This window comes from Gossypium arboreum, chromosome 11 (genome assembly GCF_025698485.1).
Source record: "Gossypium arboreum isolate Shixiya-1 chromosome 11, ASM2569848v2, whole genome shotgun sequence".
In the NCBI taxonomy this organism is placed as follows: domain Eukaryota; kingdom Viridiplantae; phylum Streptophyta; class Magnoliopsida; order Malvales; family Malvaceae; genus Gossypium; species Gossypium arboreum.
The window spans coordinates 22766229-22781848 of NC_069080.1; the positions used below are offsets into that span (position 1 = coordinate 22766229).

General features: G+C 32.0%; 1 protein-coding gene, 1 long non-coding RNA gene and 1 pseudogene across 4 annotated transcripts; 1 reads left to right on the forward strand and 2 right to left on the reverse strand.

Annotated features, from left to right (window-relative positions):
- Positions 1 to 879: 879 nt before the first annotated feature.
- On the forward strand, positions 880 to 1978 carry LOC108473545 (uncharacterized). The gene is made up of 2 exons (XR_008274332.1): positions 880 to 1259; positions 1398 to 1978. It is a non-coding gene; the product is annotated as an uncharacterized LOC108473545 (long non-coding RNA).
- A 1434-nt stretch (positions 1979 to 3412) lies between these two features.
- LOC108473544 (uncharacterized) lies at positions 3413 to 13059 on the reverse strand. 3 transcript variants are annotated; one of them, XM_017775185.2, is made up of 20 exons: positions 12985 to 13059; positions 12657 to 12719; positions 12477 to 12558; positions 12012 to 12084; positions 11657 to 11745; positions 11480 to 11556; positions 10420 to 10476; positions 10184 to 10296; positions 10002 to 10081; positions 9823 to 9909; positions 9000 to 9080; positions 8334 to 8495; positions 8114 to 8218; positions 7444 to 7495; positions 7224 to 7342; positions 6277 to 6357; positions 5743 to 5880; positions 5205 to 5294; positions 4266 to 4319; positions 3413 to 3964 (listed from the first exon to the last, which is right to left on the reverse strand). In XM_017775185.2, the coding sequence occupies exons 2-20, from the start codon at positions 12716 to 12718 to the stop codon at positions 3758 to 3760; spliced, it is 1809 nt and encodes a 602-aa protein (XP_017630674.1). In that variant the 5' UTR covers position 12719; positions 12985 to 13059; the 3' UTR covers positions 3413 to 3757. The 3 variants fall into 3 exon arrangements, with proteins under 3 accessions (XP_017630674.1, XP_052877467.1, XP_017630676.1); XM_053021507.1 differs by lacking the exon at positions 10420 to 10476; XM_017775187.2 differs by lacking the exons at positions 12657 to 12719; positions 12985 to 13059 and adding an exon at positions 11852 to 11911 and having other exon boundaries at positions 12477 to 12506.
- A 748-nt stretch (positions 13060 to 13807) lies between these two features.
- On the reverse strand, positions 13808 to 14757 carry LOC108471739 (PR5-like receptor kinase; annotated as a pseudogene).
- Between the last annotated feature and the right edge of the window lie 863 nt (positions 14758 to 15620).

The window sequence follows — 15620 nt, forward strand, 5'->3', positions numbered from 1 at the left end:
AAGTATGAAAACAAATTTATAACAAAGTAATACAAATAATATACAAAACAATAAGAAAACAATTTGAAAACTATTTAATATGAAAAATTATAAATGAGCAACATATGAAAGGGTTTGAAATGATTTGCATATATAAAAATAAAACTAATAAATAATATTAAAATAAACATTGTGAAAGAAGAGATTTGGAACAAATGACATGCAAAAATATTTAAAAAAACATATCTATATAAAGGTGATGATATACATTCAATAATGAAAAGACAATGTAAACAATATAACGAAGATATAATAAAAATAAAGAAATGACAACATACATGACAGAATGACAAATTAATATAGAGTATAACAATACATATATATGAAATAATCTTAAATAACAAGAAAATAATAAAACATATTTTTCAAAGACTAAACTATATCTGAAATAAATTTGAAGGAAATACAAATAAATAGATTTAAAAGAAGTTATATGTGCAAAATAACATGAGACTAATAATGTGTATAAAAGAAAACTAATTTTGTCATAAATCATATATGTATTAATATAAATTAAATATAAATTAAATATTATACAAAATTTTGACAACAACATGATATACAAAGTAATTTTAAGATAATAGTTTTATAAAAAAAGAGTGAATTGTCAAAGTAATTTAAAATGTATATAAAAATAAAATAAATGCTAAACGAATTAAAAAGATAATGAACTATACAAATTAAAAGGACTCAATTAAAATACAATTAAAATGAATGGGCTAGTTTATAAATAAAATAATCAAAAGAGGGCCAATGTGTGATGCGCGTCAACATATAAGGACTAGAACTGGAAATAACCCAAGTTCTAAAACGCAGAGCAGAGACACTGACCAAAGCGCAAACACGCGCAAATTATCGGGCAAATTTTAAAAAGAAATAAATAAGCAAACAAGATGCGATTGAGCGTCTGCGCAAAGGAGAGGGACCTGGGGCGAATTAGCCCTTTCCATTTCAAGGCTACAAATACAAGCCATAAACGGCGTCACTTTGTGTTGCCAATTAAAAGAGGACAAAACCTCTTAAAAGCCTAAACGCTTCAACATAAAAAAGGGCAAAAGGGAAGCCTAGAATGTTTCTGCAGATTGAAAAGGGGAAAAAATAAAGGGAGAAGAGGGAGAGAGGGAGACGATGCCCATGGCACCGATTTCGGCGTTCATCGGCGTTCGACGCCTCCGCCTCTGCCTCCGCCATGGCACCAGTCCAAAACCCCCAAAACACAGGTAAATTTTCTCCACTTTTTTTACTAAAAATTTTATCTATCTAAGAAAAAAAAAGAAAAGAAAAAACAAATGAAACTAAAACCCCCGATCTCAAAAAGAGTCCCTTTATGCTTTCTTTGAATATCTTGTGTTGAGCAGGGATTTTCGAATTTTTAATTTCATGGATAAGCCGCTGCTTCCTAAACCGATTATGGAGAAAAGTTGGAAGAAGCCGGATCAGGGACTGTTAAAATTAATTTTGATGCGTCTTCGAACGGTAGGCAGTTGAGTTTTGGGCTGGTGGCGAGGGATCACGACGGTTTTGTCCTTGGCGGGCGGGCTGGTATGGTTGCGCAGAATGTTCAAACCGAATGGGCTGAGTTTCATGCGCTGGTTGAGAGCTTCAAATTTGCGCGCTCCAGGAACTGGCTTAAGCTGGAATTTGAAACCGATTGTGCCAGCTTGGTGAATAGGCTTAATAGGCGGTGGGCTGACTTATCCACTATGGGCTACAGCATTCGGGAGAACATTAAAATTTTGGATTTTTGTGATAGTTATCATTTTGCTTGGGCCCCGCGTAGTTGTAATAAAGTTGCTGATTCTCTTTGTAAGTGGGCTCAGGCTTTGAATTGTATTAAGGATTTCGATATGGATTATCCTGTTGAAATTCATGATGTTATTTTAAGTGATGCAATAAATTGAGGTCGACCTTCGGGGTTTTTTTTTAAAAAAAAAAAGAATATTTATATATATGTTATATTCGAAACCGGATTTGCAAAAGAAATGGAGAAAACAAAACAAAAAGAAACACCTTGATTTTTTGTATTCGATTGCTCTCCTTTTTTTTCTATCTTATGCGTGTATTGTAACCAAAATACAATGAAATTTTTAGGCCTTTATAGCCGAAAAGAAGGAAAATAAGAAAAGAAAAAAAATACAATTTTTCATTATTTCCTGTTTGCTACGGCTCTACTGTTGCTTTTTGTTTGCATTTGCTATTGTGGTTTTGGCTTACTCGCAGGTACGGGGTGTATGAGGGCATGGAGGGAGCAGTCGACGAAAGTTTTAGGTTGTTTGGGCTTGTTTTGGGCATTGGGCCATTGTGTTGGGCCCGGACGGATTTGGCCCATTACAATGAAAAACCTGGCACTTTTGTATTGCATGAAGAACTCACGATTCCACCAACGTTAACGCATACGTTAATTAAGTCTAAATAAATTTAATTGTCAAATGTAATATAACTCTTTTTAGTGCTATAATTTTGATTTTTTGCCATTTAATTTTTGGAATTCCATAAAAGCCATACTTTAACAAAGTCAAAACGTTATAAATTTTACTTGCTTAATATAAAAATGTGCTAAATATTATACAACGCCATCTGTCAACTAATTATTGGTCAAACTTGAGAAGCTGAGAATTGGGCTAAAACTCAAAAAGTTTCCATGTTTGATTAAAACCCACCTATATTTATACAATTTCAATAAAATCATTATTCTCACTATCCATCCCAATGAACACCGACATTTGATATTTTTCAATTTGGCAGGAAATGTTAACAAATTATTATCAACTATTATTAGGTTTGGTTGGACTAATTGAACTTGAATACGATAAAAAGTTCATATTTTAGATACGATAAAGCATCTTATTTAAATTCAACCCGATCTATGAACATCTTTAATATAAATCATTACACAAAATGTATTTCCTCTACTTGAAAAGTGGACAAAGAAATCAATTCTTGTTGGTTACAAAGAGAAGTCAAATATAATCCATTATAATGGTGTCGTATAATGTTTTTTTGTACTTTATTAGACATGATAACTCTCTTATTTAAAGCAAAATGCCCTCATCCTATTTAATGTTATATAATACACCAATAAATAATTTAAAAATATTAAATATTATTTATTTCTGACATTTTATTTTCTAAAAATATTGAAACTTTATTGCTTTTGAAAATTTCTGATGATTTTTTTATGATGACCTTCACCATTTTTAATATTTTATAAAAATATCATTAAATTTAATAAAAAGATATAAGTTGAAGGTTAAACTTGTCATAAGATAACAATTTTGATGAATGAACTATTGTGCTCTCTTTTGTAAGGTACAAAGACCAATTTAATCACCTCTCAAATCTAGACTAAAAAACAATCTAAAATATATTACAATTATAATCTAATCACATGATATTTTTATTTTAATATCTTTAATAATTTATACTATATTAACATTTTCATGACTGACAAAAAAAGAAAGGGAAGAAAGAAAAAGGAACCTTGACACAATACCCAAGTCGCCAAAACTATCTGAAAACTCCAATTTAGAACCTAATATAACGGTCAAACTACCCTAGTGTATCCTCAAGAAGGTTCTGTATAATACTACTACAGAGTAAAAACTATCACTAATGACTGCATTTTTAACTCCCTCTTTACTAACGCCATTTGCTTCTTTTGTTCTAAGAGTAGAGTTCTGAATATAAGAATTCACCGAAATCCATGATAAAAGACAACTCAACATCCATCGTAATCATAATTATCCTCATAATCATATTCTTGGTTGTCATATTCACAGTCACCGTAAAAAATTCCTCCATATCCATCATCATCATTGTCGTTATATTCATCTTCTAAATCACATTCTTTGCCAATTTTAGAAGCCTTCTCCTCCTTTTCATCAGAATTTGATTCTATTTTTTGTTTCTTGGGTTTCTCTGTAACCTGTTATACCAAAGAAATCTTAGGATAACTTCATGAAGTTTGTTTGTTTTTTAAAAAACAAATCCCTCTTAAGCAAACCTATGTCAGTCCGACTCTGAAGTATCCATGTTGACGCATTGAGAATAATCATATCCAACACTCCCAAGTCGGAGTAACATAGGTATCATACCACCCAAAAGAAAAAGTCTTTGTCAAAGACAATGAGGGACACAAAATAAATTACCAAGTATTTGTTTGTAAGTTCGTGTCTATGGTCTAACAATCAATTTGAAACATTAAAACAAATTAGGCATAAACATACCGGGTCATCAAAGAGCTTCTCCAATGCATCATAGTTTATTTTTGAACTTAATCTCTGCACATAACCAATACAAGTATAAAGCATTCAAGGCAAAAGTTAAGCAATTCAGTTAGTAGAATCCATATAAAGTACTAAAATTATGGTTTTACTAGGTAAACATCCATACTGCATGAAACAATTGAAAAATTATAGAACCTAAACAAATGCATGATTATGACAACCACTGTAGATTGCAGAAATGCGTGAATGCTTGGCCTGTCAAATGGATCCAAGCAAAATCAGCATTTTATTTTCAGGATCACTTTGTTCGACTCCGGGATGGTTATCAAGGCATAGCTAATCTGTCTACTAACTTTTAAATCTCATTGAGATTGTCAGCAAAAGGAATATCAGATTAATCTCCTGTTCAAGGTTTCCATCTCAGTTAGGTAATTGCCTGATGGGATTAAATAAGAAGGCAACTTTTGACATTATTTTAACAAACAAATTCCAGGCATCCTAAAAATTTTGAATTGCATAATGTTTATACGTGCCAAGAAAGTGATCTATTAACAAATTTTGATGTCTTCTGGTGAAAAAACAAGAGACAATATTGTAGTATTTAGTTTCTTAACCTGTTCAACCATACTCTTCCAACAAAGATAAAGCTCTTCTCAGTAAAATCTTGTGTAAAAGGGATTTCCTTTTTTCTTTTTTAAAAAAAGACCTCAATATTTTGATTGCTTATTATTTTAAAATTACAGAATAATGAGGCAATTTTACAGCCATCTGGAGAGTTTATTATCAGTTTTAGTTTCATTAACCCAAAATTACTTTAGATCTTAATTACTATAACACTACAATGTTCCCATTTCAAAGTGCAGTTTCATCATAATCACAAATCCATTCAGCCACGCTGTACCCCTTAGGCCAAAACAAGAAAGAAAGGCTATCTAATACCTTCTTAACCAGCATTCGCCGGGTTGCCTCGGCAGCAGTCTGAGCAGGACCTGCATCTTTTTCTTCAGCAGCTCGCTTTTGTTGCCTCTCCTGTTAATACAACAAAAGCAAACAAAAAAAGAAGAAGAGAAAAACAAGCTGAAATAGAGGAAAGAATTCTGGAAACAGTATATCTTAAAAAGAGAAATACCATAATCTAAAGACGATCATGGTTGGACATAAGAATAACATCTTGCAGCATGCTAATTGCTAAGCTTAGAACTATGCTCATAATTAAAAAAGAAAGACAAACTTTGCATCAAGCCAAAGTGGCAAAAGTCAGCTGAAATAGAGATCAAGAATTAAATGCATGCAATCCAGCTATTACGTGTGGTAACATTTATAGTTTGTTTTGCATTTTCATTTTAGCATTTTAGATATTGCCTTCCATGTCTATCGTAACAATAGGTAATAAAGTACAAGAGGTGGCTTGCATTTCTCTTGATATAGTTTTCAGAAATCAGGAAGCTTCCAATTTTTCTTGATATTCAAGAATCACCTTTCTAGATTTTGCCACTAGTTCTGCAACATCTGCAGCAAGCTTCTGTGCAGCTTGGAGGTCCTCTGGGCATTTATCATAGTTGGCCATGCAAGCCTCCTTAGCTGCTGCTGCAGCTGCTTCCTTGGCTGCTTGTTCCTGCAAAGATTGCAGTATGATTAAGTTCCTGAAACTAGCTAGGTTTTTTTTTTTTTTTAAATAAATTCATGAAAGGAAAGTTGAGTTGCATTTTCCACTTAACTGAGACTCAAATAAATTATATCAAACAATTTCACAGATTCAGGGCTCAATTTGACCAAAAGTATGAGAAAAACCATCTAAAAGTCTGTCTTTTCAATAGTAAAATATATCTGAATTGTTCTTCGAGGAGAAATCATCCTCTTATGTATGTTTTTAACTAGAAAGATGCAAAATGTTCTTCCAATGCCCTTACTTGAGCACATGCCAATGCATGAATATTGCATTTAATCTGTGAGATTAGAGTAAAGGAGGCCAAAATAATGTTGTACTTAACAAAGTCATGGTTCAAATCACCTCAACATATTCCCGGTTCATTTCTTCCCAAATGATCTTTTTGAAATGCTTCTCCTCCTCATTGTGAAGGTAACCATCAACCTGAAAATGAAATAATGGAGTAGTTGCCAAGAGTTATAAGAAAATGACGTCAAAGTAAGAAGATAAAATTTAGTGCAGTTCCATACATGTGAAACCAACTAATACTTTCTAAATTAAGTTTAGAACACAATGCATGCCATTCAAACAATAAACATGCACATATACATAAATGCATGCATGCATTAATAAAGACATAACAGTTTAAAAGGCATGAAAAATATTGTTGAGAAAAGGTGTACAATGAAGGCTATTTATATGACTAGATCTCAGGATGGTTGATTCTGTACCAGACCAACCAAACTCACTTCCTAAGAAAGTTATGAAGAACCAAACTCTAAATACTGAAGAGTAGACCTGAACAATAAACTTAGTTTATGTAAATTGTAGTCAGTTCTTGAACATTTTTCCCTTTCAAATTGACAATTTTGTATTCTGAAGACTCGACTTTACAGATCAACCATTATTTAGACCCAGAGTAGCTCAGAAGAAACTATACAATAGCGGTGCTGATTGCATAAGACAGACAACCACCCAAACGTTCAGGATTAGTTTGGTAGCAGTGATCAAAGCTGAATTTAAGCCCAGTCGACTTCAAATCAAGTGTAGAACATCTTAGATGGTTTATGAATGCAAGGAAAAAAGATGATATGCAAGTAAAAGAAGCAAAACAATTAAGCTAGTCAAAGCTCAAGAAACTTGATGTAATTTATATAATTCTATATACATCTTAAAACAATATTCCATTAGAGGAAATATAACCAATGTAGTTAGTACAGCACTTGGGTAGAGTATGAAGTACTTTTGTTTCTTGAAGTTCCTATGGACAATGCAATGTCAAAATACAAGAAAGCAGACTTATTCTGCACCTCAATATCATCAATATCAGAAAAGTTATCCGATCCATCATCACTTTCATCAACTCCAGGTAACTTATCATTGTCACCCTCATCAATGGCCGCCTTGTTAGTTGCATCCTCTAAAACCCCTGAAAAATACCTCTTTTAATAAAAGATCTAGGGCATTTAGATTAAAAAGTCCAATTATTAAACCATGTCATGCGTGATTACTCCTGATAATAAAACTTACCACTAATTTCAGGTATTTCAGATCCACTTGCAAACGTGCTGCTGGCTATGCTCTGGGTTATCAAAAACAACCACAACAATGAAATATCGTGCTAAAGAATGAAAGTTAAAACTATGCAGAAGATAACCTTATAATAAATAATAAAAAGATTCAAGTGTCCTGTCACAAAAATTTGAGAGAGGTTAATCTCTCATAATTAAGCAACATAACAATTAATAAAGTCTTCATTACTAAGTTTTTACACTAAAAAGAAGACAGCAGCAAATTATGAGATCAGTTGGCACATGAGGACGGAGGAGAGAATAATTCTGCATGCTCACATGAATCTCACAATCCAGAAGATAACCTTATGATAAATAAAGGTAAAAAAAATCCAAGAGGAGAAAGGACTCAAGCATCCTGTGACAAGATTTTGAGAGTTCAATCTATCATAGTTAATCAACATAACAATAAATAAATTCTTTACTATTAAGTGTTTAAACTGAAAAGAATGACAGCACATTAAGAGATCAGTTAGCACATGAGGGGGGAGGGGGCATTGTGAGAGAATAACCTTTTTGCATGTCCATGATGTGAATCTTGCAATCCAAAATATATGAAGTGTTTACAATTCGGATTCTCAACATTCACTGTCCTTAAGCCTTTAAAAAGGCATAATTACAGAACTTACTTTATTATTTTCCTCAATAGATAATTTTGCCATTCTCTCTTTCTCAGCACGTTGGAATGCAGGTGGATCTGACCCTCCATCAATCCCTCCTGAAACCTTCATGAACTGCACCAACCAGTAACAGCATGAACTTCAGCTTCAATGATAAAACAGTTTCCAGTAGTACAATTGTAGTGGTAAAAGAATATAAAAAAGGTACAAAAAAAAACATGGGTGCCACCTCTTCATAACATTCATTACAAAGTCCATAGGCAAAAGGTTTTCTCCCCACATGCCTACATAGCACTGCATCTAAGCTGGTTTCTTTTGACCCAATATTTGGCTGTTTTTCAGTTAATGAACTAGTTCGAAGCTCCCTCTCCTTTTCCGTAAATTCCTCCATCTGGTCATAAGTTCAAAACAAAGGAGGTATTTTCAAGGAAAACAAAGGAGGAAAAATAACAAGATGTGGAATACAACAAATTCAACATGACACCTGAGGTAATGATGAAAAATTGGCATCAATTTTTTCATAAAATTAGTTACATACTCTGTAGTGTGAACAAAAGTAACACCAACAGTAATAATAGTAAAGATTTACCAATCAAATTCTAGCATAAGAAAAAAATAATTGTACTGACACAAGTTACAATTACAACAACAACAAAGCTTTTTTCGCCCAAGATACTGCAAGCCTTATAGATCAGATTATGCCATCATGCTCTACTTAGGACCATATGCAGCTAGGAAGTCATATCAACATCAAAAGGGGAAAAAAAATTCAAACTACTGTAAGCATGTTGAATATGGTTTTTCATTCCACAGTTTCTAATTTACAATCTGATTCCATTACCAATTTCCTAGCACATAGTTCTATTTTACCATGCACGAGTAAAAAAATGCATACCGTTAAGGCTCCAGAGTCGGTATTCTCAAATTCAATCAGCCGCTTTGACAATGTTGCTTCACAAATGTGAACAACCTCTATCTGATAAACAGACCTTAATTAACCCAACAATTTAAGAGAGAGAGAGAGGATAATAAGCAAAAAGGGAAAAAAAACAAGAATCAACATGAACCTAAGTAAAGAAGAAATTGGAAAAACAAAAAATTAAACTGCCCACAAGCATAAATAAATATATATAATGAAATAAGTTAAACTGAAAAAACAAAAATTCATTATCTAGCAGATGCTAAATGGTAATATCAAGCTATCCAGTATTGTTATGGCTTAAGGCTGTCGTGGATTTATTTTACTTTTGCTTTTTCATTTTTATTGTATTAAACTTCAGTAATTTTATGTCTCCACCTTTTAGTACCATGATGCTAAAGTTTACTTTATGGAAAAAGAATAAAAAATAAAAAATAATAATAACAACATGGACATGTGCATATTACTACAATGCAAATCGTAGAGGGGGTCTTAGACAGGGCAGTGAGGCATCTAAAACTATCCCTACTCTAGCTTAGGCCAAGACATGAACCTAATCCAAAACCACCTAATATGAGTTAGGACCTTATTTAGAATGTGTATGAGAACAATCATGACATGGTTGGAAGTTAAAACATCTACTGAATTTCAAGCCCCTATCATAAAATTAAAATCGCAAAGTCTGTCAACCAAATAGTATAAATAAAAACTAAAAACTTATAGATTTTCAAGCAAAAGGAACAACAACATATGATTATTAAAGAAGGCAACAAACAAAAAGGTATGAACTATAACTTACAATCTTTGACTTAGAAAACTTCAGACCATGTGAAAGTGCAGAAATGTACAGTGCTGCACCACATAATCCACTGGGTTTCCGCCCTGTCTGTAAATTGGTGTTACAGTAAGGTTTTAACTCCAAAAATTACCTAGATAATACACAGAACCAAAATAAAGTACTTTTGAATAAAATCACACCTGCATCCAGTCCCGTTTCATGCTAGCTAAAATGTCCCGTGCAGTTTTAACAACTTCATCATTTCCTTCTGGAATCAAAGCTGCAAAGTATATTGGTTATTATGCATGTCTGAGTTCAATGCACAAACACTGGGAGCATGCAATCAACTAAAAAATCTACGGAAATTGATTAAGCAACTTACCATTTGTAAATTTATGAATAAAAATTGAAGGATCAATTAGTTTCGGAAGATCCTTTGAGTCAGCAAGGTACAGCACATAGCAAAGTTGCAGATATACAGAGCCAAGCTCATAACTGAAGAAGAAACAACAGAACATCGGTCAAAAAAAAAATTCATCACGCAGAAACAGAGAGATAAAGAATTATCAAGCAAGTTAAATTTGTTTAAAAGGGGTAGAAAGGGGGAAAATTGCTTACACATTTACATGTAAATAATGTGAAAAATCAATAAGAAGGAATGGCTTTCCCTTTTGCCTGCCAAGAATTATATGGTTGAGGAGGGAAATAGTTCAACAGTTCAAAGAACAAAAAGAAACAAAAAAGTGATAAAAAGGAGGGTAAACAATTCAACCCTAAATTGAAGAAGATACAAAAAGAATCATGTCGCTCATGATAGCTCTCCCTCTTTCTCTATTCCTCTCCCTCTATAGTTCCCTATCCTGACTCTTTCATTCACTGACTGATTTGTGTATCTCTGCAATGATCTAATTTTCAAGAAAGTGTAGAGCTAATTTGAATATTTTATGTGGCTCTTACGAGCACAGCATGAATCTTTTGTGTTTTTTTTTTCAAATAGTGGACCACTAGCTGAAAGAGATCCCATCCAATATTTTCTATCCCAATTCCAGACCAGCAATATTCTTTCTGCATTCCAACCCCAGCCACAAACACATCTGTTTGACCAATATCAAACCCTAAAATACAAGACTCTTACCCTCGTTCTTGAAAATCCTAATCAACAAAAAATCTTTATCAATTACAGTATTACCCTCCTTTTCCCTAAGCCAAACTCATGCAAAATTCATGACCAAAAAACATATATGAGAAGATGAAGTAAAGAGTCACAACTTATTGTGTTTTGCAGAAGAAAAAGTAGCCAATACTGGACAAATTTCAAAAAAGATTTGAAAGGAAAAAAGATCAGATACTTCCCATAAATAAAAGGATAGAAGGTAAAGAATCACGCTTGTTATTTTACAAATGAGAACAAGAGGTTTGAAGTAGTAAAAATTACTACCATCTGCATGACCCTATATTTTAGTGAAAATATGCATTTGTAAGTTATATGTGTAAAATTTTATTTTAGCAAGTGCTTATCCACATAATCAGTAGTCGTCTGCATGTTTGTGTTATTAAACTGAGATATAAACAGCTGAATCATCACATTTAAGTTTAAGACAATAGACCATGTTCGAATTCAGGCAATAGTATTTCCATGTAACCACATTACAAATTTAAGAAAGAAGAAATTCCTCACCGACAGGCAAGATAAAGACATGCAGCCTGTACTAGCTCTGATCTGCGTCCCTTAGTGAAATTCCGTTCAAGGCCAACCTTCACAGTAAATATAAAAATAGCTTAAAATATTAAAGGGGGGGGAGGGAGGACAAAAATAACAAGCATTGAAATGAAAGTTCAGACAAAGAAAACATACTTCATAAAACCGTAAAGCAACATTAGCAACATCATCACTATACTCGTCAATAAGTAATCCAGTCTTCAAAGATCTGATACCATCAAGAGCTGTATCACAATGAAATTAAAACCAGAAACAAGATATTTATAAGTCACATTGCTATAAGTGTGTAATGCTAACAAATAATTAGCCATGACAACAAACTGAAATTACACATAAAAGTAAAGTTGAGCCTGCAATAAAGATGTCAAAAGGTTTTGAAATCAGAGCACCCTGAAAAAGCGAATTTGATGAAATGTATTAATAATCCTTTATCAAAAGTTGGCAACATATAGCTTCTTGCAGAACATAGATGCACCTTAATAAAGCATACCTTTAGCTATGGTATGCTGGCGTGAATCTGAAATACTTTGCGTAGATTTCACAAAATTTCCAGATAGTTTGCACTGGGAACAAAGTGAAATTAGCAATAGAAATCAAACTAAATGCAAGTCAAAAACAAGGAAGCAAAGATCAAGTTATCAACAAACTAAACAAAGGGAAACAAAACTTGAACTCCACAATTCAATGCACTTCACTCAATTAAAACATGTCTGACAATGAGATTAGCTTGCCAATTTCTTCTTCTGTTTGATGGCATATTCAGCCAGCCATTCTCATAGTTAGGAAACTACAAATAGCTAGTAAGAAGTAATTGTCTATGACAAAAACAATGAACCTTGCACAAAATTTAAGATTACATATCACCTAGCTTAAACCTAACTCGCATCTATTCAACTAAATTTTAGCATAACATAGTTCCAAAATTAAAAATTACGTATAAAGAAAGAAACATTACTTGGCCAGATGAATCTTTAACGAATTGAGGTTCGGTCGCAAAAATGCAATCTTCCAACACCTTCCCGCAAAAAGTGCAAGACCTACAGAATAGATAAATAAGTAAAATAAATAATGAACAAGAAACTGAAATTTTCTCCAAAAAAGACCCACACTGTTTATGAGCAAGAAATTCACTTACAAAAGACCGTCGTCGACGCGTTCTCCAGTAACGTTTCTGGAGCAATTATTACAGTAAACCATCCTGCACAATTACGAATTTAATTCTAAATAAAAGAATAGCGCCTTCTTCTTTCCCTTTCCTTCTTTTTCTCAGCAATCAATTTGAAAACTATGAATTTTTCAAATTTAGAGTATGAAATCAAATTTAGTAATAAACAGAATAATTTAGATCAAAATAGATTTATAAAAGTAATCGGAAGAAGAAATTTAAGAATGAAAAACCAAAAAAAAAAAAAGTAAGAAAGAAATTGGAGGTTGAGAATGAGAGGGAAGAGTGAGTCACTGACTTGGGAATTAGTGGAACGGCTAAGAGATGACGTTACGTTTGGATTTAGGGACGAGATGAAAAAAACCGGGCCGATAGGTTTCAAACCTATTATTTAATTTTTTAATTAAAGTAGAGATTTTTTTTAATTTAAACTTCTTGATTTAATGTCTCAAATAAGAAAATAAAATCATATTAGATAACTTCAGATTATCATTCCTTAGCTAAATTTCTCCTAATTAATCTAAAAATTGTTGCCTGAAATCTCTTAAAAGATATTAAAAAATAAATATTTAATTAAATCAAAATACGATAATATAATAACCAAGTCAACCGATTTAATTGTAAAATAAATTGCAATTAACTATTGCAATTTATAGTAGCATAATTATTAGATACATAGAATAATTGTAACATAGCATATCACCGTTTGATTATTCCGTCAATCATATTATCTTTTAATTATACAAATATATTGATATTTTTAATGAAAGGACAAATTTGTTTTTAATCTAATGTGCAATGACTACTTTACCCATTTTTTGAGTAGCAATGACAAAATACAATCCAACTCGAGTACAGGGACTTCCATGATACTTTTACCTCTATTAAATATACAAATATAACACATTTAATGAACTCAAAGTTAATATTGATAAACACAAAAAAAATTATATTTAATTTTTTATGCATTTAATAATTTATGTTTACACAATTAACATTTAAAATATATTTAAAAAATATCAATTAAAAATTTATGAAATCAAAATATATAATTTATTAAATTTACTTATGGTTGCTTCATTGTGAACAAATTACTCAAGTTAACAAATATTTGCAACATCTTAGGTGGGTCGTGGCGGCAATTCTAATGATTGAAAGCTCCCTTGCAACATTTCTATTACTTTAGCCATTGACGGTCGATCTAATGAATTGATTTGAATGCACCAAAGGCTCAGTGCAATCAATTTCTTTGTTAGTTCTTCTTCCTCTTTTGTTCTTTCTTCATTAATATTCAAGTTCATAGATTGATCAAGATGCTTATAAATCCATGAGGGGAAATATGTTTCACTAGTTTGGGACACTTCGACATTGATATTTTTTATTCTTCCGACCATTTCAAGAATCATCATTCCGTAACTATAGACATCGGATTTATGAGAAACTCCTCCCAAATTCCGAAAAATACTTCTGGAGCAATATAACCTGCAGTTCCTCTAGCACCTGTCATTGATACAACACTCTCCTTTCTTTCGCATAATTTAGACAAGCCAAAATCAGAGATTTTGGGACAAAAATTCTCATCTAAAAGGATATTGTGAGGCTTTATGTCAAAGTGCAAGATCCTTGTGTTACAACCTTGATGCAAGTACTCGAGTCCTTTAGCGATGCCAAGTGCAATGTCATACAAAGTTATCCATTCCAACTGCCGACTTCGATTATCTGATCCTTGACTATAAATGAACTTGTCCAATGATCCTTTCGGCATGAATTCATAGATCAAAGCTCTCTTTGATCTTTCAAAGCAAAAACCAAGTAAAGTTACTATATTAACATGAGAAGTTCTGCTAATGCTAGCTACTTTATTCATAAAATCCTCTCCATTTCTCTTCATTTCACTTAGGAATTTAACTGCCACAAGATGACCATTGGATAATTTTCCTTTATAAACACTTCCGAAACCTCATTGACCTAATTTATCATTGAATTTATTTGTCATTTTCTTGATTTCTTCATAAGAGTATCGCTTTGGAGCAAAAGGACCAAACTTTGTGATGAATTCCTCAATCCTAGCATCGTCGTTCATCTTTCCTTGGCAGAGATAATTTGATAATAATTTTTCTTTGAACCTTAAGACAATGAAGCATATAGTGGAAATCGATACAACTCCAACAACAGATCCTGTTTATGAATTATTAATCAAATTTTGCTAGCTCAATAGATAAGATTCAAAGTAAAAACATTGGTTAAAATAAAAAGAAAGCAGTGAATAAAATGGAACAAGAAACTTAAAAAGAAAGGTTAAATTATCAAAATAGTCACTTTTGTTTATCTCAGGTTACATTTTAATCACTTATGTTTGAAATATTACATTTTCATTACTTACCTTAACGTGTTGTAACATTTTAGTCACTAAGCTGTTAATTGTCGTTAAAAGTGTAACGATAAGTTGACGTGGCACGTTAAATCATCATTTCAAACAAAAATTGTAGATTAAATCATACAATTAGTCCCTATATTTTTTCATTTAGAGCTAAATTTTAACCTAAAATTTTCATTTGAAATGATGATTTAACGTGTCAAATCAGCTTACTGTTACACTATTAACTACAATTAACACTCAGTGGCTAAAATGTTACAACACGATAACGTAAGTGACTAAAACGTAATATTTCAAATATAAGTGATTAAAATGTAACCTGAGACAAACAAACGTGACTATTTTAATAGTTTACCAAAAAAAAATATAAAAGTTACAAAAAAAGTATGATTATTGATTTAGAAGAAAAGCATTAAAAGATATACAAAGAGTATATATATTTATTTAAAATCAATTTAATTAAAAGCTATTTCAACACTACAATTATAGTAGTTGTGATGTATTTAGTGTGCTTAGAAGATATATAGTTAATTTAAACCACATTATTACATAACAAA